The sequence below is a fragment of the Alosa sapidissima genome, chromosome 17, assembly GCF_018492685.1.
Source record: "Alosa sapidissima isolate fAloSap1 chromosome 17, fAloSap1.pri, whole genome shotgun sequence".
Taxonomy (NCBI): Eukaryota; Metazoa; Chordata; class Actinopteri; order Clupeiformes; family Clupeidae; genus Alosa; species Alosa sapidissima.
The window spans coordinates 22,368,748-22,395,530 of NC_055973.1; the positions used below are offsets into that span (position 1 = coordinate 22,368,748).

General features: G+C 40.2%; 3 protein-coding genes across 4 annotated transcripts in view; 2 read left to right on the top strand and 1 right to left on the bottom strand.

The window, feature by feature from the left end:
- LOC121688276 (myosin-7-like) overlaps window positions 1-21,400 on the top strand; it is a 95,068-nt gene extending 73,668 nt beyond the window's left edge. Inside the window, exon 41 of the mRNA XM_042067750.1 lies at window positions 21,292-21,400. The gene's annotated coding sequence lies outside the window, so the exon portion shown is untranslated. The remainder of the gene's footprint in view (window positions 1-21,291) is intronic.
- LOC121688279 overlaps window positions 1-26,783 on the bottom strand; it is a 522,978-nt gene that overhangs the window by 407,083 nt on the left and 89,112 nt on the right. The window lies entirely within an intron of this gene.
- Window positions 1,450-21,400, top strand: LOC121688277 (myosin-7-like). The gene is made up of 38 exons (XM_042067751.1): window positions 1,450-1,498; window positions 5,271-5,479; window positions 5,745-5,888; window positions 6,028-6,184; window positions 6,355-6,382; window positions 6,472-6,574; window positions 7,068-7,160; window positions 7,253-7,316; window positions 7,403-7,501; window positions 7,615-7,718; window positions 7,809-7,947; window positions 8,038-8,156; window positions 8,407-8,556; window positions 8,635-8,805; window positions 8,909-9,218; window positions 9,326-9,396; window positions 11,016-11,221; window positions 11,316-11,439; window positions 11,540-11,676; window positions 11,872-12,127; window positions 14,477-14,719; window positions 14,825-15,001; window positions 15,087-15,232; window positions 15,338-15,428; window positions 15,527-15,916; window positions 16,030-16,156; window positions 16,260-16,378; window positions 16,464-16,660; window positions 16,752-16,935; window positions 17,022-17,187; window positions 17,996-18,120; window positions 18,244-18,552; window positions 19,702-19,905; window positions 20,009-20,305; window positions 20,423-20,527; window positions 20,613-20,708; window positions 20,847-20,981; window positions 21,288-21,400. Exons 2-38 carry the CDS (start codon window positions 5,279-5,281, stop codon window positions 21,306-21,308), a joined length of 5,808 nt encoding a protein of 1,935 aa, XP_041923685.1. The 5' UTR covers window positions 1,450-1,498; window positions 5,271-5,278; the 3' UTR covers window positions 21,309-21,400.

Here is a 26,783-nt window from a genome sequence, read left to right on the forward strand (position 1 = left end):
TTACATTTGAACAAAGGCACAAAACCTTTACATTTGTAGATCTGTAAGCACCTTGTGTGTGAATCAGTTCAAAATGGCCAAACCCAGGTCTTCATCTCATTTTCAAATAAAATATGGATTAGGTATTTGTTCTAAATTAATTTGGCAAATAATTGTTGTATGTGTTTCAGTGCCATCTGTATAACACACAACAGCAGTTGGTGTGTGCACTCAGGCCTCTGAGTCCAAAGAGCAGCTGCTGTACAAATTCATAAGGGTGGGAAGGAACATTGACAAATGATCCAAAGGCTATCTACGGTTGATGGAGGAACCTGAGAGATGAAATTCAAAGGGTTATCTTTGTCCTCAAGGAAACAATGCAATGACAGTAGTGCAGTGCTTGGTCTACTGAAAAGACAGCTGTGGTTGTTGTTGGATCAGTTTTCAAATGGCAGAAGTTTTTTTGTTTGTTATTGGTCCTCAAGAGATAATGATGTCCTATCCACAAACAAAAGTTTGAAAGTTCAAAAAATGAAGTATCAGTTTATGTCAGTATCCATTGTCCTTGGCTCTCTACACAATGACAATAATAATTTCCAAAGAAACAGTGAACAAATACAATGTATAGTTTAATAATAACAACTCCACAAAAGAGAGATCCAGATGGATTTCTGTTTTATAAAATGGCATAGGCAAAATATTTTTAATAAAGACCTCGCTCCCAAAACGATGCTATGTCTTTGATGTACTGAAAAGAAAGCTAATCAGAGACAGCATGAAAGATGTAGACATTAAATATGAAGTGCACATAGATCAGCAGGTTGGAATTTTCTACATGGCCAGGGAGACGTCAAGGAGGACACTGAAAGACAGAGTCAAAGACAAGGTCAGAGGGGCATCTCACAATAGCAAACTCCAAATTAGGGACCAAGTTCAGGTGCTGATGATGCTCTGCCATTCTCTCCCACTGTGCCTGCATGTGCCAGCTCCCTCCTGTCTAGAGAAGCCTATTGTTGCCACATGCCTCCACCCTTTTGGCCAGTTTTCCTTTAACAAAACTCTGGTGTGGTGGGAGTCAGTGGATGCTCTGTCCATATTGGGATGGATCATCCCCTACAAAAAGGGTGAATCAACCATGGCCTTGACAGCAGATACAGCAAAGACCAACGTAGAGGTAAGTATTCAATCTGCTGCTACTGAGAGAAGCAGACAAACAGATAGATAGATAGATAGATAGATAGATAGATAGATAGATAGATAGATAGATAGATAGAAATGGAGGATGTTAGATGGAGGAGGATAGCAAGAATGATAACTAAATGGATGGGCAGACATTTGAGTGGCTGACTACAGTCAGAGACAGACACATGGATCTGTTTAGTTAGCATTCTGTGTAAGGACTGAAAGTGTACCTGCAGCACTGCTACTGTAACACTGAGTGATCTGATTGCTTCTTGTCTGTTCACTTACAGCAAGTGACATCTGCGAAATAGACCAGCAGAGGCTTGAACCAAACAAGGTGAGATTTACAGACTGAAGCTTACAGTATTTATATAGGGCATTTCATACACAGGGATAATTCAATGTGCTTTACATAAGCACATACTGTACAACAGTGAGTTATTCAAATAAGTATTTCTCCAGAAACCTGAGAGGTCTGAAAGGTGTGTACTGCTGAACCATGTCTGATAAATAGATCCCATTCGACTTAGTGATTTATAAAGAAGCAATTCTTTTACTTACTGGAAGCCAGTGCAGGGACAGACTGTAGGTATTAGAATAATGTGGCCATTTCTTTCGTGAGAACCCTAGCTAATGTATTTTGTATCACTTGAAACAGTTTGATGGTCTTTTAATAAAGGCCATTGCAATAATCAACCCTGCTGGAGATACATGCATGAATGAGTTTTTCTTAATCATGTTTTGACATCAGAACTCTCAGTTTGGCAATGTTTTTGAAGTGGCAAAAATCTGATTTATTTATTTATTGATTTCATGTGTTTGATCACTTTCAAGGAGAGTGGCAACCCTAAGTCTTTCCTCCTTTTTACAATATTATAATTACTTAAGTTGAATCTATGTTTTGAGACCATTTTGAAAATGATGAGACATCCATTTGTTAATTTGATAAGGGAGGAAGAGATTCAAGAGGACCATAGTCATTAGGGGATAGGGCCAAGTAAATTTGGTCGTCATCAGCATAACTATGAGGAAATCAAATTGTTCTTGAAGATTTGTCCACTAGTGGCCCAAAATAGACCCCTGGGGAACACCACAGGTCAAAGACGGTGTTGAGGTACAGTTGCCAGTGTAAAAAAAAAGCTCCTCTGTTGTAGGTATAATTTGAGCCAATTGATAACTTTACCTGTAAATCCAACCTAGTATTATATTCTGTGTAGCAATATGTTGTGATCAACAGTGTCAAAGGCTGCACTAAGGTACAATAACACTAGGACTGATATTGCCTGCATCTGTATAGAAGAGTTTGACTTTTAAAACTTTAATATGAGCTGTTTCAGTGGTTATTTGCCTGAAAACCTGCCTGAAGGTATTCAAAATACCCATTTGACATTAGGAAGGTTGTTAGTTGATTAAATACTGTTTTCAATAATTTTGACAACTGTAGATTGGATATGGGTCTGTAATTGTTTAGCATGGAGGCATCCAGATTATTGTTATTGAGAAGGGGCTTTAGAACAGCCATTATAAGGGATTAAGGAAATGTGCCAGACAGCATTTAAAATGTTAAGCACCTATGCTGACTATGAGGTAAAAAAAGACATGAGACTATGAGTGTCTAGGCCACATGTGGAAGAGTTGCCATTCCATTTTGTAGTCTATCAAGCTAAACTCTGACATCAAAGCAAATGTCTGGCTATGTTTTAGAGTATGTACCAATAACTAGCTCTTCCTGGTGAAACTAAGATACATACAACCTACTGGTGTATATTTTTGACCATTTTAACAATTGTACTTTTACTATATCTCATTTCAAACCAGGCAAACTTCACCAATCTGATTGTCCTGATCCACTTAATACATTTCAAATCTTAATTTTAAACAACTGAACACTACTCACCTCAGTATCTTAATAGTAGGGGGTCTATTTTAGCGATTGGAAATGCCTGGTCAGAGACGCAAAGTTTAAGGTGTGTCCAGTCCACATTCGCTAATTAAACGGCGTGATTTTGTGATGATAGGCCAGGGGCATTGTTCAAAAGGGTTGTTCTTATGTTTTTTAATCAGTCATGGGTGTGTTTTTGGCATAATATCCTTTAAACCAATGAGAGTGACATCTGTCATTCCCTTTAACAGCAGGCAGTGCAACATCAAGGGCCCTATCATGACATTCTAAAGTGCATCATCACTCGTCAAAAGTCTATTCAAATTTAGTAGGATGTCCAGTTCACATTGGGAGGGGTTTCTTTATCAAAAGTGGAGCGCATGGCGCAACAAGGTGTTCCTAGGTTTTTTAATCAGTCATATGGGTGTGTTTGGGGCGTAACATCATTTTAAACCAATGAGAATGACATCTGGCATTCCCTTTAACGGCGCAAAGCGCGATATGTCAAATAAATGCATCGGTATTTTGGCATTCAACGGCGCATTTGAAGGAGGCTGCTTGCGAGACCGTATGAAATAGTCATTCTTAAACCATGCATTACTAAAACCTAGCATAGCCTTCACGCATTTGCACTCGTCTATTATTTGAACTCATTGGCAAAGTGAAACTAACTTCACCAAAGTGTCAGTCAACGAAGACAGTTATATGCAGTTACTTTTACTATTGACTTACAATGGGTTACCATCGAAAACATAGGCTGGAAAAAGCAACACTTACCCTAATATTGCACAAATGACTGAATAAAACAACATTTATCCTGCAGAGGAGTTGCTTATATCTCGTGACAGTGCGTCTTCAGCTGTGCTCCATACGTGTCTCTCGCCTCTCCCCTAATCACTTTTAACCGTCATTACCAATTTGCAAATGATGGTGAATAACTACTCATCATGAGATGTACAGTATTTCGTAATATCTTTATTCTAATTATGTTTCCCATTGTAATCGTGCAATTTGTAATGCTTTGCATGGCCGTGCGCTGGTGTGCGTTCATGAATGATGGATGGTGCGTGCACCTGCCAATATGACTGTTGACATGCGCTCTTAAAATAGCATATGAACAACTCGCCATTGATTTCTGACCAGGTTTAGGTGGTGTATAATAGCGATTTTCAGACAATGCGCCAGGCCCCTCCCTAGGTTGTTAATTGCCACACCCTTGGTCGCAATTTTAAAAAATAAACGTGCAAAATACCGAATTAAGCTTTGCGCGGGTGAATAACAAGCTTTACGCCATGCGCTGGAGCCCAAAATACAGCCCCAAATGTCAGGACAGTCAGAGCATTTGAAGGAATCTGCTTGCACGCGAGACAATGTATGCAACGCAGGGATTCCACCAAACCTTGCATTACTAAAACCTGTGTGTGACTAGCAGAGTATAGCCTACATGGATTTGCACTCGCCTATTATTCGAACTCATAGGCAAAGTGAAACTAACTTCACCGTGGTGTCATAGACAACAACAAAACAGTTCTACATAACACAGTTATTTACTTTCACGATTGACTGGCAAAGGGGTTATTTATCCTGCAGACGAGCTCTGGGACTTCTTGCTAAGGGCTGCTTACATCTCGTAACAGTGCGTCTTCAACTGTGCTTTATATGCACCTTTTGCTTTAGACCAGGTTTCTATTGGTCAGTGGCGTAATAATTCTTAGAGGGTGTAAGATAGGGATTCTTGGATCATAGCTAAACCACATTGTTTCTTTAATTGACACACCTGTGCACAATGTTTAATTAAAGTGGAGCACATGGCGAAAAATTCATCAATGAATTGGGTGTAAGATAAGAACAATTATTGCGTTGCGCTTTGCACCGGGTGTATGATAGGGCCCTAGGACTTATGGTCTGTCGGTCACATGCTAGTCTTAGTATATAAAATTGAACTTTTTTGACTTGTCAGTGCTCTACATGTTGCTATAACATGTTCTTCACCCATAAAGAGAATTCAGTAGGTCCCAAAACGTCAACAATCTGATTCTCCTAATCCACTTCATACATTTCAAATCCTAACTTTAAGCAACTCAACAACACTCACCTCAGTATCTTAACAGTATTGGCTAAAGGACTTAAGGTCTGGCTGTCACATGCTAGTCTTAGGATATACAATTGAACTTGTTCATGTCCTATCTGTGCAGGAATTAATTAGTTCATATAATTTACATTGCAGTCTTCACCATGGGTGATGCGTTGATGGCAGAGTTTGGGGCGGCGGCTTCTTTTCTGAGGAAGTCGGATATGGAGCGTCTGGAGGCCCAGACTCGCCCCTTTGACATTAAGAGGGCCTGCTTCGTGGTGGACCCCGAGGTTGAATATGTGAAGGGCATTGTCCAAAGCAGAGACGGTGCCAAAGTCACTGTTCTTACTGAGTTTGATAAGGTGAATAGCAAATACACTTTAAACCTATTTCAGAGTTTTTACCTACTGACCTTACTGAATCACTTGCATTCTTATATATTTTTCAATTTAGCTATTCTTTTTCATTTGAAGCTCACTTACTTACAGCTAACTATATAAATGCAATTTTGCCAAGTTTTTTTATAGGTTTTTTAGACTAGATTTGTGTTGAGCTGCTTAGATTAATGTTACACAGAGATGAATGACAGAATTCTCCAAAAAGACTGATTTAGTTTCTATCACACAGACTGTCACTGTGAAAGAAGAAGATTGTCACCAACAGAACCCACCAAAGTATGACAAAATTGAGGACATGGCGATGTTCACCTTCCTGCATGAGCCTGCTGTGCTGTTTAACCTCAAAGAGCGTTACGCAGCCTGGATGATCTACGTGAGTACAAACATGCGGCTCTGTCCCATAGTAGCAAAACCAAAATGTCCAAACGTACCATAAATTTCTTTTTATAGACTTACTCTGTTGCCTCATTTGTTGACATCGGTCGTAATCAATTGTATATTCATTTGTATAGACCTACTCTGGGTTGTTCTGTGTCACCGTCAATCCCTACAAGTTTTTGCCAGTGTACGACAAGTCCGTTGTCGCTGCTTACAGAGGCAAAAAAAGAACAGAAGCCCCACCCCACATCTTTTCCATCTCTGATAATGCTTACCAGTACATGCTGGCAGGTAAAGATCTTCTGTTAAAGTAACTGCCTTAGCACTAATTGGGTATGCAGTATATTGAAAATTGATCATCAAAGATTTATTATTAAAATATTAAAATGAATAGCATGAATCATGAATATAACATATGTTCTTGGTTTTATATTAACATTTCATACCTGTACATTACACAGACAGAGAAAACCAGTCTGTCCTTATCACGTGAGTATAATTCAGTCTTTGATTCTAAATTTCTTGTTAACTTGTCGATGAGGGAGTGAACCTTTACATACTTTCGTTCACAACAACAGTGGAGAATCTGGTGCTGGAAAGACTGTGAACACCAAAAGGGTCATCCAGTACTTTGCTAGCATTGCAGCCTCTGGAAAGAAGGACCCCTCTCAGGAGAAAAAGGTAAATCACCGCAATGTGTACTGGACATAATTTCCACTTCTGAGGCATCTCCAAGTAACCTAATTTCACCAGACTCACTAACTTTGTTAAGAGAGTCTGGGCACTCACAATTGTGAAATGTTTCCTACTTTAGCGTAATGGACGTAGATTTAACGCTAACTTTGAAATCACATTGATCAGTGATTCCTAACGTTATTTTTCCTACTTTGCCTTACCTCTACAAACTGCTAATAAACCACATTGGCAGTGAGGAAATAATGTATTTACTTTACATATTCTTCAAACTGTTTGTAGGTATGGCTATTACCTTTTACCACAGCCATCGTTCATTAACCTGCCATAATGGTGGCTGAGGGAAACATAAACACATTGAAAGAAGCCAAACTAGTATCTCAGTAAAATGAAAATGAGCGGAGATGCTAGGTGGGTGGGGCCAGTCTCTAAGACCTAGCATTTGAAAGGTGAGTTGATATGTTGTGTTATATTTTCCCAGGGCACCCTGGAAGATCAAATCATCCAGTGTAACCCTGCTCTGGAGGCTTTTGGTAACGCCAAGACCATCAGAAATGACAACTCCTCCCGATTCGTAAGCCCTCTATTGATTTTCAACTCGTTATCAACTCACAATCCACTCTTCTATTACTGCCATGTTTAATTTTCATGTGTCACTCATGCTAGGGTAAATTCATCCGTATCCACTTCGGTGTGAGCGGCAAGCTGGCATCAGCAGATATTGAGACCTGTAAGTAAATAAGACCTTTTTGATCGTCTTCATCTGTGGAGACCGAAGGTAAGGATGAAAGTTATAATTACTCTTCAATCCCCCAGATCTGTTGGAGAAGTCCCGTGTCACTTTTCAGCTCAAGGCTGAGAGAGACTACCACATCTTCTACCAGATCCTATCACAACAGAAACCGGAGCTGTTGGGTGAGAAATGCATGTATATCTCCAGGCATTTATGTGCATGAATATGAAATAAGCTCAGTTTCCTAAGATCAGTTACAGTAGTGTTACTTAAACTATGGTCTCGCTTTCTTCAGAGATGTTGCTGATCACCTCCAACCCCTATGACTACGCGTTCATCTCCCAAGGACAGACACAAGTAGCCTCTATTGTTGATGCTGATGAGCTGGTGGCTACTGATGTGAGTCGGCCTGCTTTCACTTTCTCATATACTTATACAGAGGTACGTTGGGAGATGTAGTTACTGAATGCAATATTTTACTTGTTACAGGATGCCTTTGATGTGCTGGGCTTTACTCAAGAGGAGAAGAACGGTATTTACAAGATGGTTGGTGCCATTATGCACTATGGCAACATGAAGTTCAAGCAGAAGCAGAGAGAGGAGCAGGCAGAAGCTGATGGCACTGAGGGTGTGTATTCATTTTTCATGTTGGATGTTATACCCACATGTTACGGTTAAATATGGGTAGAGAGGTGTAACTGTGAGGTTTCCACTCCAGATGCCGACAAAGTCGCTTACCTCATGGGTCTGAACTCTGCTGACCTCATCAAGGGTCTGTGTCACCCAAGGGTCAAAGTAGGAAACGAGTGGGTCACCAAGGGTCAGAATGAGAATCAGGTAATATCAGAATTCAGAATCAGAGATCTTGTGATATTATAGTATTATACGTATTATACATATTGATAGTAGTTAACTACACTGAGACACTAATGTGTTATGTACAAGGTATACTGTACCTATTAAATTATGGGGCTGTTATAAACCCATGCTTGTTTAACAAGTTAAGTGTTCCATACTATCATTATTACAGCTGTTACACCTCATCCATTGGCATTTTCCATGTTATTCATTTCCCCTTCATCTTTAGGTGTACTACTCTATTGGAGCCCTGTCCAAGTCAGTGTATGAGAAGATGTTCAACTGGATGGTTGTCAAAATCAACCTCACCTTGGACACCAAACAGCCTCGCCAGCACTACATTGGGGTGCTGGATATTGCTGGATTTGAGATCTTTGATGTGAGTCTTAAAGCTAAGACAAACACTATCATTTTAAGCAAAATATATAATATTAACAAAATCCCTATTGTCTTTCAGTTCAACACCTTTGAGCAACTGTGCATCAACTTCACTAATGAGAAGCTGCAGCAGTTCTTCAACCACCACATGTTTGTGCTGGAGCAAGAGGAGTACAAGAAAGAGGGCATTGTGTGGACGTTCATTGACTTTGGCATGGACTTGGCCGCTTGCATTGAGCTCATTGAGAAAGTGAGTGACACTTTATTTACTCACATTATTCTTTGAAGGCATAGATCACTACATGGAGAACCACTTTTTTTATTATTTGTTCTTCTTATTCTTTCCTCCCTAGCCCATGGGTATCATGTCCATCCTTGAAGAGGAGTGCATGTTCCCCAAGGCCAGTGATGCAACATTCAAAGCTAAGCTTTATGACAACCACTTGGGCAAAAATGCCTGCTTCCAGAAGCCAAGGATTATCAAGGGGAGACCAGAGGCCCATTTCTCCCTGGTTCACTATGCTGGCACTGTTGATTATAACATTGGCAACTGGCTGGTGAAGAACAAAGACCCCCTCAATGAGACCGTGGTCGGACTCTTTCAGAAGTCAAATCTTAAGATGTTGGTTGCTCTCTTTGCCAACTATGCCGGTGCTGAATCAGGTATTCTGTCAATCCCTTACTAACTAATCCTATGACATTAATTAATTAACATCATGTTTATGTGAACAGCTCATGGATATTTTATTTTATATGTGATATTTTAATAGCCGCTGAATCTGGTGGTGGTGGCAAGAAGAAGAAGGGTTCTTCTTTCCAGACTGTATCTGCCCTTCACAGGGTAAGTGTGACAGGTTAAATAAACATACTATAGTGTAGGCATATAGTACCACACAGAGATATATTATTATATTAGCTATATTACTAATGCAAATTCTCCCGCTCTAGTAAATTCCCTCCACGCTCGCTCCAATTTAAAAGAGGGAGAAATAATCTACAAGCCGAATTGTCACCTTAAATCCTAAAGAACTAAGAGCAACGGCAATACACTGTAGTTCACTCATAGAACATTTATTTTAAAACATAGACAAGTGCAACAACGAACAAAGTATGTCTTTGCTCTGCGTGTGTTCCCGTAGCACACTCTTATGTTTCCGCAAAATGTGTCTTCTTAGATTCCAAAATGAATCACATGGTTGTTCTTGCTCTACATTGTTAGTATCTACCCTAAATCCTCAAATTAGGCTATGGCCGGGGTCTTTTATTTACTTAGGCTGCGCAAAGCAGGCCTTTATGTGGGGCAGGCTTGTATTCGAGGCAGGTCTTTATTTCTTACATGCATTTTATTGTGAGACATGCGTTTTGTTTAGAGCGGCATACCGGTAGGCTATCAAAATCAGAAGATTTCCGGTTTGGTTTGGGATTTAATTTACTTTTGGACTGTTTGATTATATTGCTAAATGTTGGGACTGATGGACACTGAAACCTGGGGGGTATTTGATGGTTCACTATTACGTTTCATGTAGTTGAAAGAGTGTCAGGATTTCCAACTGCTGTTTATTGCAAGACAAGGCAGCCGCTTTCATTCATTTATTGAACGTGCGCTGTGCTGTAATGGAAACCTTATTGGGTAGCCAAGTAGCCTAAATTGAGTTATTTTTTAATTATGCATGATTTACTTTTTATTAAATTCGTAGGTTGGAATGCCTCGAGTCGCGGCAACAATTGTGTTTAAATGTAGTAACCTACTGCTTCAGCCTCTGGGAAGCTCAGAAGGGGGCGGCAAGCGACTGAGCTTGAGAGCGATGTGTTGGAGCCATGGTGTAGGACAACGACTTTTTGTTGGCAACAGTATTAAACAAACCAACAATATAAAATACTGTATTAAGAAGAGCTCTTATTTCATTGAGTTAAATCAAAACAATGTATTCTATTGCTCGTGGACTGATAGCCCTACTGGTAGGCAATTATAACCACGGCTTGTATTTGGGTGCCAGCCTTTATTTGTCCGAATCAACCGCGGCCCCGGCTATTTTCCGAGGCCCGGCTATAAATAGAATTCCGGTTATATTTTGAGGATTTATGGAAGTTGTTTTGCAGGAATAGTACACTTGTATGACTTGTATCAGTTTACTTTCTAAAATATTTAGCTAACTCCATCCCCATCAACGAGCTTACAATGGGTAGTTTTTTAAATTTAACGGTCTTGGTTTTATTAGGAAGAAATGAATTCTGGGTGGATTTGGGTATGCCTCAGACTCGTGGTGTGAGCAGTGTAGGAGCGAAATTGGAGCGGAACAAAATTCCTTCCACTCCGCTCCTCGCTTGCTCGCACTCCGCTCACTAGCTCTGGTACCACATACTGTATCTTTCTTTTAAGTATTTATAGATCAATGGGCCAACTGGGATTCTGTGCAGTCCTACTGTTTTTTTATTTTTATTTAAATGTATAAACAACAGGAGAATCTGAACAAGCTGATGACCAACTTGAGGTCAACTCACCCCCACTTTGTGCGCTGCATCATCCCCAACGAGACCAAGACTCCTGGGGCCATGGAGAATCCTCTGGTCATGCACCAGCTACGCTGTAACGGTGTGCTGGAAGGCATCAGGATCTGCAGAAAGGGCTTTCCCAACAGGATCCAGTATGCAGACTTTAAACAGAGGTACAATCTGTTATTTTTTGTCCTAATTATTATACATTTTTTACAACAATATTGAGAGAATATGTCTATATCAGGACTATTTTAACCGCTTCAGATACCGTATCCTGAATCCTGCAGCTATCCCTGACGGACAGTTCATTGACAACAAGAAAGGAGCAGAAAAACTGCTTGGATCCCTGGATATTGACCATGAGCAGTACAGATTCGGACACACTAAGGTGCTTTATAGTATAATATCCCCCCTATGTTTTGGTAGATGAGGATTTCAGCTATACTTGTATAGTAAATTAGACTGTTACCTGTTTTGACTCTTATCAGGTGTTCTTCAAAGCTGGTCTCCTGGGTGTCCTTGAGGAGATGAGAGACGACCGTCTCGCTCTCATCATCACTGGTATCCAGTCTAGAAGCCGTGGACTTCTTGCCAGGATTGAGTTCCAGAAAATTGTAGAACGCAGGTGAGAATAACCTCTAAAAACAATAGCAAATGGTATAGAATATCAGTGGCACTAGGTGCTCATATATTTGTACACATTAGAGTTCTCCAATATCATACACAGATACAGTTTCTTGGCAACTTTGCATTAATAACCATATGTTTTATATTTATTGTTGACCGATAAAGACCCATTTCAGCACAAATTATATTACAGGGATGCACTGCTGGTGATCCAGTGGAACGTCCGTGCATTCATGGGTGTCAAGAATTGGCCATGGATGAAGATGTACTTCAAGATCAAGCCCCTTTTGAAATCTGCTGAGTCTGAGAAAGAGATGGCAAACATGAAGGAAGAATTCCTGAAGTTGAAGGAGGCCTATGCAAAATCTGAGGCTCGTAGAAAAGAGCTGGAGGAAAAAATGGTTTCTATTCTCCAAGAGAAGAATGACCTGCATCTTCAAGTCCAGACTGTGAGTATACTAAACAATTTAACCAGTGACTATTTATTAGTCAGTGAAAGATCTACCTACAGTGGTGGACATTACTTGAGTACATTTACTCAATTACTGTACTTAAGTCGCTTTTTCATGTACTGTATTTTCCGGACTACGAGTCACACTTTTTTTTTATAGTTTGGCTGGTCCTGCGACTTATAGTCAGGTGCGACTTAGATATCAAAATATATATAGCGTAATTTAACATGTTTTTAAATGTTAGTCAGTATGAATTGACATGAGGCTTGTGGAATGAGATTGGGAGCTTGGTGAACTTGCGACAGTCAGGTCAGACATTTTTTCATACTTAAGCCCAAAAGTTAGAGGGGGTTTGGGGGTGTCACCACCGGGATAATGTATTAAATATTGTTACGTAAATGCACACATTCTGCGTACTTTCAGTCAGAGATTAGGGCTTGCACTATGCCTAAAACATGCATGCATACCGTAAATCCTCAAATTATAGCCGGGATTATATTTATAAATAAAGGCCAGCCCCCAAATAGCCTACAAGCCAGGGTAATAATTGCCATTGCCAATTAACATTGTTTCTATTTAGCTCAATGAAATAAAAGAGCTCTTCTTAATATTTTACATTGTTACACTAGGTTTCAAACACGTCGTTCTCAAGCTACCAGTCACTTGCCGCCCCCTTCTGACCTTGGCAGAGGCTGAAGCAGTAGCCTACATTTAAACACAATTGTTGCCGAGATGCATTAATGCCGGCCATTATTTGAGGATTTACGATAGTCTGTCTCCTAAACATTCCTCACCCGTTTATCCAGACAAGCATGAAAACATTTGAAAACAAAACTCAGCCATAGGTTATTTTGAGAATAATGACTTTTTCTTCAGCATTGTCCTAACCGTTAAAACGAGGCAGATACGCCGAGACATTGCAACAATGTTTACAGAGATATACTGTAAGGTTGGCTGCAAAGATTATGCAAACCGATTGACTGACACACGCGCACACACATACATTATCGAAATCATACACCCGATGCTTTAAGCTATAGTCTTTCTACATGGGTTTAGTTAATGATCAGGCTATAATAGGCCTTTATCACGGCAGCCGAAGTAGGAAGTGAACAGCCCTGTTCCTGTGTGAACACAGGTGTTTCTAATTAAGTGTCAGATTCGGCCACAGTTACTTCAACCAGAGGCCTCGTTAATGTTTTTAGGAACACCTGTGGTTTGCCTGCCAACAGGAAATTGAACAGCCCTGCTTCAGCTGCCCGTGGGCTGCCGTGATAAAGGCCTATAAGACCACACTTTAATAGTGGGCTGGTGTAAACTAGGACATTTCAACGTCCCGACAGGCTTTTGTTGGGACTCTGGACACAAAACTTTTGGTCACCCTATTCTGTGTGCTAGTTGAATGACTTGTCTTTCCAGATTAGATTTAGTGCATACTGGTTAAGAAAGGCATGTGAACAGTCTCTAAAATAAGGGTAGCTTCCTTAGTTCTTTTTTTCTCTCTCGCTCTCTCTGGGGTAGCCTGCCGATCATTTGCTCTGCGGCTGGCTTGTGTGTCGACATCACCCAAAATGCTTGATTACATTGCATTCTCCACATGTTTAGCTAAACTTTCATGTACCACATCATCATTTTTATTCAGTGAATCTTTTTGTAAATTGCTTTACAATTACCGTCAGGCCCACGTTGGCTGCCTCACCCGGCTCGCCTCAGCTTGCCCCCATTTACTCCTTCGTCTTCATTAAGATTCCTGATAGAATTCTCAATCTTTTTGGCCTCTATGTGTCCAGTTACATAGTCTGTTCTTGGTCTTGGATTTTGTGAAATACATTTCTAAATAAATGCTTATAGTCCAGTGTGACTTATAGTCCGGAAAATACAGTACTTTGAAGTATCTAAGATAAGATATCACATTAGTTTGTTTTTAGTTGTTTCTACATACAACAATTCTTAGTTGATTTTGTCCTTGAATCAAGGAGAAAGACTCAATGAATGCCTATGTCTGTGCCAAATCATTTTAACAAAAGTAAATGCAACTGTATTAGTCATGATACATTTCAGGACTTTTACTTTCGATACTTAACTACATTTGAAGGCAAGTACTTTTGTACTTCCACTCAATTGGAAATGTAAAAGGAGGACTACAACTTAAACTGGAGTACCATTTCCCCATGTGTATCTCTACTTTCACTCAAGTACAGGATTTGTGTACTTCCTCCACCACTGTCTACCTATTTGAATTTAACTAATATTCAAAAGCACAAGCAAATCTGTCAGATATAGTAGTCATATCTACTTTTATTTGTAGCTTCAATCTATCAATCTGAAATCTTTTCTTCATTTTAGGAACAAGACAGTCTCTGTGATGCTGAGGAGCGATGTGAAGGTCTGATCAAGAGCAAAATCCAGCTTGAAGCCAAATCCAAGGAGCTGGCTGAGAGACTAGAAGATGAAGAGGAGATGAATTCAGAGCTGACTGCAAAGAAGAGGAAGTTGGAGGATGAATGCTCTGAGCTCAAGAAGGACATTGATGATCTGGAGCTCACTCTAGCTAAAGTAGAGAAAGAGAAACATGCCACTGAGAATAAGGTCAGCAGGACTGAACATCTTTCTAATCACCATGGAAAATGTTAGTTAAGCAATTAAGTCAAGTAATCAAGTAATCAAGTAATTGTTTGGCTACATTACCTTTAGGTTAAAAACCTGACTGAGGAGATGGCAGCTCTTGATGAAATCATTGCCAAGCTGACTAAGGAAAAGAAAGCATTGCAGGAGGCTCACCAGCAAACACTGGATGACCTTCAGAGTGAGGAGGACAAAGTCAACACTCTGACTAAGGCCAAAACCAAGTTGGAACAGCAAGTTGATGATGTAAGCAATAAAAAAAGGAACCTACATCCCACTAAATTAAATGAATGAAGACCCTTACACAATTCTTTTTTTTCATCCTAAACAGCTTGAAGGGTCCCTGGAACAGGAAAAGAAACTTAGGATGGATCTTGAGAGAGCTAAGAGGAAGCTTGAAGGTGACTTAAAGTTGACCCAAGAAAGTCTTATGGACTTGGAGAATGACAAACAGCAGCTTGAAGAGAGGATAAAGAAGTATGTACAAATCAGACACTCATCTATAATAAATAATAATTATACAGAGAAGATATACAGTATATTAATTCCATTTATATTTTTCATTGGCTTGTTTTAACACAGGAAAGACTTTGAGATCAGTCAACTTAATAGCAAGATTGAAGATGAACAAGCTATGAGTGCCCAGCTCCAGAAGAAACTGAAGGAGCTGCAGGTAAAACAAAATAAAAATTGATAAGAAAAAAATACATAAAAAACGTAAAGAAAGTTTGTTTCTCACAAGAAAAAGTCGTACTATTTTACTTTCCTTAGGCTCGCATTGAGGAGCTAGAGGAAGAGCTGGAGGCTGAGAGAGCTGCCCGAGCCAAAGTGGAGAAGCAGCGGGCAGACCTGGCCAGAGAGCTGGAGGAGATCAGTGAGAGGCTGGAGGAGGCTGGAGGTGCCACTGCTGCCCAGATAGAGATGAACAAAAAGAGGGAGGCTGAGTTCCAGAAACTGCGCAGAGACCTCGAAGAGTCCACTCTGCAACATGAGGCCACTGCGTCCACACTGAGGAAGAAGCATGCAGACAGTGTAGCTGACCTCGGGGAGCAGATTGACAACCTTCAGAGAGTGAAACAAAAGCTTGAGAAGGAGAAGAGTGAGCTCCGTCTGGAGCTGGACGATGTGGTCTCCAACATGGAGCAGGTCTCCAAGGCCAAGGTTTGTACAAAAAGGCTAAAGGAAGAATATGTATAATGGGTCTTACTGAATTCTCTATACTGACAACAGTTTTCAAAAAATAGTACATGAGAACAACATTATTATTTTGTCAGACAAATCTGGAGAAGATGTGCAGAACATTGGAGGACCAGATGACTGAATACAGAACAAAGGCTGAGGAGGGCCAGCGCTCTATCAATGACTTCACCATGCAGAAAGCCAAGCTTCAAACTGAAAATGGTAAGTCAAAATGGTAAAACAACTTATTCATTTGATACACGTAGTAAGAAAAAAAGAAGGAAAGAAGCATTATCATTGAAAAATGTATATTCTGTTCATCAAGGTGAGCTTACAAGACAGCTGGAAGAGAAAGACTCACTTGTTTCTCAACTGACAAGAGGCAAACAGTCCTACACGCAGCAGGTTGAGGATCTCAAGAGACAACTTGAGGAGGAAGTGAAGGTATTCATCACTGACTTGCAGAAAAGTCTTTCAGTTGTTACTCTACAGACATTTATTTTGGACTTACATCTGATCCTATCCACAGGCCAAGAATGCACTAGCCCATGCCGTGCAGTCTTCTCGTCATGATGCTGACCTCCTGAGGGAGCAGTATGAGGAGGAGCAGGAGGCCAAGGCTGAGCTGCAGCGCAGTCTGTCTAAGGCCAACTCTGAGGTGGCTCAGTGGAGAACCAAGTACGAGACTGATGCCATCCAGAGGACTGAAGAGCTGGAAGATGCCAAGTAAGGCCCCCTAAACTGATTATATGAATTGTTTAAAATCAATAATTAGATATGGCATGCACATGTTAATTTCATTTGATTTTTTCCTCAGGAAAAAGCTTGCTCAGCGTCTGCAAGATGCAGAGGAAGCTGTGGAGGCTGTCAATGCCAAATGCTCCTCTCTGGAGAAAACTAAGCATAGACTGCAGAATGAGATTGAAGATCTCATGGTAGATGTGGAGAGATCCAATGCTGCTGCTGCTGCTCTAGACAAGAGACAAAGAAACTTTGATAAGGTATGAAAATAGATGGTCAAAACACTATTGCCATTATGCCTTATCATGATTTACAGACATGCACTTAAAGATTTTTGACTTAACAGGTCTTGTCTGAGTGGAAGCAAAAATTTGAGGAGTCCCAGACTGAACTGGAGAGTTCCCAGAAAGAGTCCAGATCTCTTGGCACTGAGCTCTTCAAACTGAAGAACTCTTATGAGGAATCTTTAGATCACCTTGAAACCATGAAGAGGGAAAACAAAAACCTCCAAGGTCTGTTCGATCCTCCCTTAAAGGAATTATCTGGAGTAAAATGCACTTTAGATCGATTTACGGATGATTGGGGGTACATACGTTGAGTTGACATCAAAATCATGTCATTCGGATGTGTTTTGAGAAAGTTCGATTGTACCGTTTTCAGTCAAAACCCGTAGCCTGGAAGTGAGCAGGGCATATAAATTTCGCCGCTACAAAACGCTATTTTTATACCTCTTCTACAGTTCCAAACAACATAACACTTACGTGGTAGTGAGTACAGGGTCCCTAAAGCCAAACCGAAGTATCCCGAGGTATTTATGTGGTCGGATAGAGAGTCCAGAATGAATTTCATCAAGCCAGTACATTTCCGGAAATGTTGCCATCTTTGCTGCCATCTTAAGGGGAAAGTCCGTAGGAGTCGATTGCTGAGTGTGTTGTAACACGCTCTGGAAATTCACAATTTCGTCGCCGTTTTAAAAAAAAAAAAAAAAAAAACATAGTCCAGTATTTCTTTCGAAATTGAAATGAAGTTGTATGGACTGGACTATGTTTTTTTTTTTTTTTTAAACGGCGACGAAATTGTGAAATTGTAGCAGCGAAATTGATATGCCCTGACATGCCCTGAGTTTTGACTGAAAACTGTACAATCAAACTTTCTCAAAACACATCCGAATGACATGATTTTGATGTCAACTCAACGTATGTACCCCCAATCATCCGTAAATCGATCTAAAGTGCATTTTACTCCGGATAATTCCTTTAAGACAAAACTTGACTGTTAAAGTGACATCACACAACTAACTAATCTTTGTTTACTTTCCAGAGGAAATTTCTGATCTCACTGAGCAACTTGGTGAGACTGGAAAGAGCATTCACGAGCTTGAGAAGGTCAGGAAGACACTTGAGCAAGAGAAGGCAGAAATACAGACTGCCCTAGAGGAAGCTGAGGTACATTCATAAATATCAAAGATAATCGAAAATCTAATTTCCCTCATTCCAAAATAGCATAGGATGTTTGTGTTTACAGAAATATATAACTAAGTAGATTATCATGTTCTTATATCTCCACAGGGTACCCTTGAACATGAAGAGGGTAAGATCCTCAGAGCTCAGCTGGAGTTCAATCAGGTCAAAGCTGACATTGAGCGTAAACTTGCTGAGAAGGATGAGGAGATGGAGCAGGCCAAGAGGAACCAGCAGAGAGTGGTGGATACCCTGCAGACCTCCCTGGAGTCTGAGACTCGCAGCAGGAATGAGGCTCTCAGGGTGAAGAAGAAGATGGAGGGAGACCTCAACGAGATGGAGATCCAGCTCAGCCAGGCCAACAGGCAGGCATCTGAGGCCCAGAAGCAGCTCAAGGGTCTCCATGGACATATGAAGGTAAAACAATGCAGCACAGAGCTCCATACTCCCATTGACTATCAAGAGAACACTAACTTCATTGGTCGTACAGGAGTGCATTCCTAAACCTGACGTAACAGCTAATATTCACCAGTAGCACTAATCCATACATTACCGTATACCCCATACATCCATCTTGTCTGAAAAGTGCAACTTGGCTTTTTATTTCTGCTGTAGGTTAACTATCTTTTTGAATAGCTACCTGAATAGCTTCACTTAAGGGCAGAGGAGAGATAGACCTATCCACGTCTGTCTGCCTCTCCACCCTCCATGTTTGTGTTTGTGTACTGTCTGTCCACTAGCCACTTTTTACCACTGTCTTACTGCTTCACTGTTTGCATGCTATATTAGCACATATGCATAACCCCTCCCTCCATCCCACAGCCGGATTGGGGCCACACTTATACCTATACTCAATACTTAATGCTTTATAATCAATAGTTGTACAATGGCTGTAACCCTATTACGTCAACCCATTCTTGCACTGATATAGTTTTTCTATATATATATATATTTTTTTTTTTATATTACCTTGTCTGCTCTCTTACATGTCCATATTTATTTTATACTGGTCTTTAGACTTTATTCTTGCACTGTTGGACTTACTCATTTGCACGATCACCATGACACTCACTCTCACAGAGCACCTTACCTTACTATGCACTATCACAGGCTCAGTCCCTGCCTCAGTCATTGCAAGCGCCTCATGCTTAATCCCCCCTAAGCACACTATGTGGATACTGTTTTAGACTTAGATGTAGATTTAGTGTTATTTAGTATAATTTGTATTTTAGTATATTCTTTATCTACAGTAATACTGTCCTTATTGCTTAGTTGTGTTTTTTATATTACATACTTGTATTACTTTTTCTGCTGTTAGTGCATGTTGTGTGTGATATCTGTATGCTACTGAGACCTTGAATTTCCCCTTGGGGATCAATAATGTATGTATGTATGTATGTATGTATGTACAATATGTATGTATGTATGTATCAATCTATCTATCTATCTATCTATCTATCTATCTATCTAATACACTCAAACAATAGTTAATTGCAACAAGGTTAGGCTGTATTATTAACAATCTACAAAATACATGTTTACATTCTTAACATGTGTACATTGCAGGATGCCCAACTGCAGCTGGATGACGCTCTACGTAGTAATGATGATCTCAAAGAGAACACTGCTATTGTGGAGAGACGCAGCAATCTGATGCAGGCTGAACTGGATGAGCTCAGGTCCCTGGTGGAGCAGACTGAGAGAGGCCGGAAACTGGCTGAACAGGAGCTGCTGGACGTCAGTGAGAGGGTGCAGCTGCTGCACTCTCAGGTAAAATCCTAAACATGGTGGTTTTCAGTATTTATTCATATGACACAGATTATTTTTACAATGTGACCCACATCATCTTGAACATTTCTATATTGCCACATAGAACACCAGCCTGCTGAACCAGAAGAAGAAACTGGAGGGTGATACATCCCAGTTGCAGAATGAAGTAGAGGAGGCTGTGCAGGAGTGTAGGAATGCTGAGGAAAAGGCCAAGAAGGCCATCACTGATGCTGCCATGATGGCAGAGGAGCTGAAGAAGGAGCAGGACACCAGTTCTCACCTGGAGCGCATGAAGAAGAACATGGAGCAGACCATCAAGGACCTGCAGCACCGTCTGGATGAAGCTGAACAAATCGCCATGAAGGGTGGCAAGAAGCAGATTCAGAAACTGGAGTCCAGGGTGAGTGCTGTGTTTTTGCTAAAGAGCTTTTTCTAATAATCAGTGCTCAACTAGATATAATTACAGGTAGATATATCACCATTTTTTCCAATATTTGCTTTATTTGTCAACATTTAGGTGAGAGAGCTGGAAAGTGAGGTGGAAATAGAGCAACGGAAGGCCAGTGATTCTGTCAAAGGAATCCGTAAATATGAGCGTCGCATCAAGGAGCTTACCTATCAGGTATATTAAATTATATCATCCCAAACACACTTTTTATAATACATAGTGCTAAATGCTAAAATCCACTCACCTCTCTCATCTGTAGACTGAGGAGGACAAAAAGAATTTGAGCCGTCTTCAGGATCTGGTGGACAAACTGCAGCTGAAGGTCAAGTCCTACAAGAGAACATCAGAGGAGGCTGTAAGTGAACATTCTCTTCTCCTTAGTTTTTCCTTCTCTTCCCTGTTTTATCTATTATCAAAGTCTTTTAATCTATTAACTGCTGAAGATGCACATAAGCAATAAACTTAATACACTTAATTTGTGGGCACATTTCAGGAAGAGCAGGCCAATAGCAACCTAAGCAAGTTCCGCAAGATTCAGCATGAGCTGGATGAGGCTGAGGAGAGAGCTGATATAGCTGAGTCTCAGGTCAACAAGATGAGAACCAAGAGCCGTGATACAGGTGGCAAGGTGAGAGCAACAGTTTCCACTGTATTGAATATGAATACATTAATATAATTGTCATGGCCAGTACATATTATTATATTACATTGTGCTATATGCAGCGTTTAGCAGTAGTAGGCTGATTAAAATGATTGGTTTTAAACAGGATTTTATTCACTTATCATTTGGGCTTAAAATTGGCCCTAGCCACCAGTGAAATGCTGGTAAAACGTGAAAGTGGTTGGTAGATTAATAGAAGTTCATTTCAGATCCCTGACAATCATATTTAGCCACATACTGTATTGCTGACAATATTTTTTTGCTGTACCACAGAAAGGAGTCGCTGAAGAGTGAAGCTCTCATGATGGACATGTCTGAAAAGTTCTTGTTTGCTGTGTTTTAGTTTTCAGTATGGAATGCATTCCAATACAATCACTTGAAAAGTGTTTCTGTTGTTTGTATGTTCATAAGATACATGCATGTAACATTCATCAAGGACCCCACCTATACATTCACAACAGACCTACATAGAAGAAGGGGAAAAACTAAACTGAGGCTTTCTTCTCTGATGATGCTATGAATAGAATTGGCCCATAATGAACACCATTAAACTGACAGTCATGCCTGCTGGGACCAAATCAGCAGTATTTGATACACCCATTCAGCAGATTAACAGGGTTAGGCAGATGACTTGAAACAGGCACATGACTTGAAATGCCACTTAATCAGCACAAAGGGGAAAAACTAAACTAAGGGCATTCTTCTTCTTCTTCACCTTTATTTATTCAGGGAGGGTCAGTTGAGAGCAAGCTCTCTTTTTCAATGACACCCTGATTACATACACAATATAAAACAACAATATAAACCAACAATCATAGTTCACACACATACAAACAGTCTGCACAACACCCGGAAGAAGGTTTTTAAACATTTCAAGGAAACCAAAGTTTCCAGTTTCAGCGCTAGTTGTAAATCATTCCATTCAAACACTGTTTTTCCCAATTCCGTTCTACCATGAGGAACAGTAAAGGTTAGGACATTTTGTGAACGAGTCTGCAGATTGCAAGATCTAATGGAAACCAAACTAGTCAAATAATGAGGTAACATACCAAGTAAAGTTTTAGAAATAAAAATCAAGCAATGTTGCTCTCTTCTTGCAGGTAATGAAGGCCATCCAACCTTTTCATATAAAACACAGTGATGAGTTCTAAACCCATCACCGTATGTATGTAAATAACATCACCATAATCCATAACAGATAAAAACATGGACTGAACAAGTTGTTTTCTACAATTTAAAGTAAAACAAGCTCTGTTCCGGTAAAGAAAGGATAATTTACATTTCAGTTTTCTAATTAGCTCGGAGATGACAACAATTTATTTATCGAAATGCCCAAATATTTATAATTTAAAACTCTTTCAATTGGATTTCCGTTTAAGGTTAAAATAGCACCATCAGGTGGAGCAGGAGACAACAACCTAGAAAATAAGATATACTTTGTCTTTCTAGGATTAAGTAACAGTTTAAGATCAATAAAAGCATGTTCAATAATATTCAAATCAGACTGCAGATTTGTAAAAAATCAGATTACAGATTTGTGTTCTTCTTTGATGATGGTATGAAGAGAATTGGCCCATTATAAAATTATAAAATTTCCACTGTCAGTCATGCCTGCTGGGACCAAGTAGGCTATTTGTTATGCCCACACAGCAGATTAACAGGTCAAAATGAGTTCCATATATAAGCCTAGATATAATCTCATGAAAAATAAACCTTAAACTTACTTATGCATTTAAAATGTGCACTCTCTCTGCCTAATACACGCACCTGACTTGAAACGGCACTTTAAAAACATAGTGTTATTAATCTTATTAATTTTATGATCTCATCAGATAATTTTGGCTTAATTTAATAAGAGTTCGACTTATTTCAAGGCATCTTTATTCAGACAAATTTAACAAACTAGCAGGCAAATGTACTTGTTGTCATGATGAGACGTATTAAAGGAAAGTTACTACTTGCCTTTGCTTCGCGTCAGGGCCGTTTTACAACCTCGACCATGCATTAATTTACTGTTAACAGACCACAGTGTCATCCATTATCCCTTACTTATCTGATAAGAGTGAGTGTATTTGTAAAAACTAGGAACTGGCATAAACTTCAACATCTTGACTAACTTGACATGTCATGTTACATGTCAGTCATGGTCGCGACGAAGGCTTGACCCCTCCTCTTCTGTTTTATAGTTTTATAGTAGCCCTTACAAGGGCTCTCACCGGATCCCCTTGCGTAGGCCTCCACCCAGTGGTGAGGTCTCCCGCTCTCAGCTTCTCTCGCTGGGCGGAGGCCATGTTCAAAAGTCACTTCTGACACCAATGTAACGATTGATGAGACTCACAGTTGTCTAATCAAAGGTTTATTAGCGGAAGCGGGATTCACACATACGCCAAGACACCATTACACAGGAAACACAAGGGAAGTCCATAAAACAAGCACGATACACGAACAGGGACAATACACCGGGTAAAACACATGAGGTACAACCTAAAGAAAGACTACACAAGCTAACACAAACGTGACAAGGTAAACGCAATTACACTCACTAAAACCGACATTACACAATCCAGCATTCACACACATTGCATTCTGAGAGGCTAGCACTCAGTCCGGAAGGCACCGACGTTACAATATTGTCGGGTTGGGCGGGGCGGATTGGGTTATAATAGGTCGGGTGGGCGCGGGATATACAAAACCCTGACCCGCGCATCACTACCGGAAGGTAATGCCTTATACCGAGAGGAGCTGGTAGGGGGACAGTTGTTAAGTGTTCTTTTAGTCTTTAAACTTCTTTTAGTCTGTAATAAACTTGTTTTATTTTGCTTCATTTTATGTAGGGACCTTGAGTGGAGTTTCAACCACCATCATGACTAAGAAGCAACCTGTGGACCACTGTTATGGGGTGTGAGGTGCACATAGTGATGCCCTGCCCACAGTAATACTGCAGTGTTGGATACATGGTCAGGGACCACCTGGCTGCAATGCCTTCGCAGACCACCAGAGCACAGCCTTGCTTTATTAGTCTCCCAAAGGAGACATTTGTTTTGGACACCGGGAAATTGCAGCAAGAGTTACAACAAATACACACAACAAGCACAAAGTTAAAACAATTAAAGGACAACTATACAGTAAACATTTGGGCTACTCAGAGGAGCTGTGCAAATTCCAAATTACCATTCTCTACACTTAAAAAAGCCATCCTTCATGAATTCTATTCATGAACACTCATTCCTACTTCCATTAAAACATCTATGCATTCAGTTATAAATATACATTCATTTATCCATTCTTAAATATCCATACATGCAATCATGAATATGCATTCATTCCTCAAGTCTGCTTGGGAGCAGCTATGACAATGTTAGGAGATATCCTAACTCTACTGAAGTGATAAAAGGGTGAAAGGTATTTTGAAAACACTGACACAATACATAAACTATGAATAGAAACAAATTAACAAACTCATTAACAAAGCCAGATCAAGAATTACATCACAGCACAAGCTCAACATAGTAAAGTCTGCTTACTTGTATACCTTGAGATCTCCTGTTGTATTGGCACTGAACTGCGAGGGTCCACCTCAGGGACCAGAGAAATCTTCCATTTGGGCTCTTTCAGTTTTACTGTCAAAGCTGTAAAATGGCTCATCTACAAGGTTCTTCTATGTGACAAAGTGGGAAAGAGAGAAATAGTATAAATACATAGAATTTAAAATATAGTTAAGTACATATCGTTTAAGTTTAGGCATTTTAAACGATGTAAGGTGATTTTTTATCACTACTTCTACTACACTGACCTTAAATTAAGCGAACCCATCTAGCACAGGGTACAAAACAATAAGAATCTTTCCACGTCCTTGTGCTTGTCTTAGGCTGATCCTACACTGACATGACTGTGCACTGAAATGAATGTTCTGGCTCTGGTCCCAGAGGAGGAGTTTGTTGGCTGCTGCTACCCTGAAATTCTCTAAGGAGATGACAAGGTAACACCTGTTGTGCTTCACTTCACATCACAGCTCAACACACACACTAATTTTTCAATGTTTCTCTCCTGATCTTAAGAAGCCTAGAAGAATAAAAGGGAGAATACAAATGCATCTTTGCCTTGATGTCTGTTTTATTTGCAAGACCATAGATCTTTTGCAGATAAGATTAAAATATTTCTCAGTCTCACTGACATTTAGCAAGAATTTCACAGGGTTATCTTTGTACTCAAGGACAAAGGGAAGGAGATATGCATGTGCATGGTAAACTAGACAACACTAAGGCTTGCAAGTCACTTTCTTAGCTTGAGGGACAGCAACAGGCCTAGTCTCTATGGCCAGAGGATACTCCCAAGAGAAGGCTACAAGGCAGTGCAATAAAACAGGGTCCAACTAATTTGTTCTATCTCAGACACTGTAGTCCATGAACATCACTAGAGAACTTGCGATTTCATTGAGATTTTAAATAATCACACTTATTAAACTCTTGTGGAGAAGAAGAAGTCTGAAATGCAGACATTTTGGCCTACAAACTTTTGTCTGATTTCAAGTGGGTTTTGTGATCTTCAGTATGTTAAGACATGGAACTTTGATTTTTGCTACATGTGAGCTAACTTGCAGTGCAACTTGCAATAATTGGTAACCTTTGGTTAGCTCCAGAATCTCCTTATATGGGCAAAGAGGGCAGCTTTGGGTCCTTTTTATTGAAAAACTTCAGAGGTCTATTATCCCACTTACAGCACACAAACCTTGTGTGTGCGCGGGCTCTGGTCACAGAGGAGTCTGTTGGCTGCTGCTCCACTGAGATTCTATAAGGAGATGACAAGGTGACACCTGTTGTGCTTCATTTCACAACACAGCTCAACACACACATATGCACGCACGCGCACACACACAAACACACACACGTTACACATCCACTCAGTATGGAGGTAGGTCAGAGAGGTCATCTATACCCATCTCTGTGTCTGTGGGAGGTGATGGACAGAGGACTGCTGCGATCTTTAAATCTTAACCTCAAATTTGACCATGACATGCCATTATGTATCACTGCAGACTATACTCCATAGTCAACTGTACCTGTCTATACTGTTCATACTGCACATACACTTATTTTTAATACTCTTATATTGTTACTGCTAATACACTGCACATATCTGTCTATATCCCCCCCCCCACACACACACACACATACACACACCCCACCAACGCCCCCTTGCCTGTTGAGCTGCACCACGGCCCATGACAGGGACAACCAGGAGGTGGCGGCGCTACCCTATCCCACCCATAGCATTCTATTTATATTACAAATGTACATACTGTAAACATACCATACATATCTGTCTATATTGTCCATACTGTAAATCCATACTTATTCTGCTTTTATAATGTCATTAATACACTGCACATATCCCTACTGTGAACCATGCCACTTGCTTAACTGTATACTACTGTCCACACTGCACTATATGTCATATACTGTTTACAGTGTGAAGTTGCGAATAGCTTAAATACATTTAGGGGTGTGTTCAGTCCACATTCGGGGTGCTTTGGTTATCAAATGTCCGATGCTTGGAGGAAAACATTTTTTTGATCAGTCATGGGTGTGTTTTGGGCGTAACATCCTTGAAACCAATGAGAATGACATCTGTTATTCCCTTTAACACCAAGCAGCGCATGCAACTTCAACAGCGCATTGATATTTTGATAGTCAGCGGCACATTTGAAGGAATCTGCTTGCACACGAAACCATATGGAACAGGTATTCCACTAAACCATGTTTTACTAAA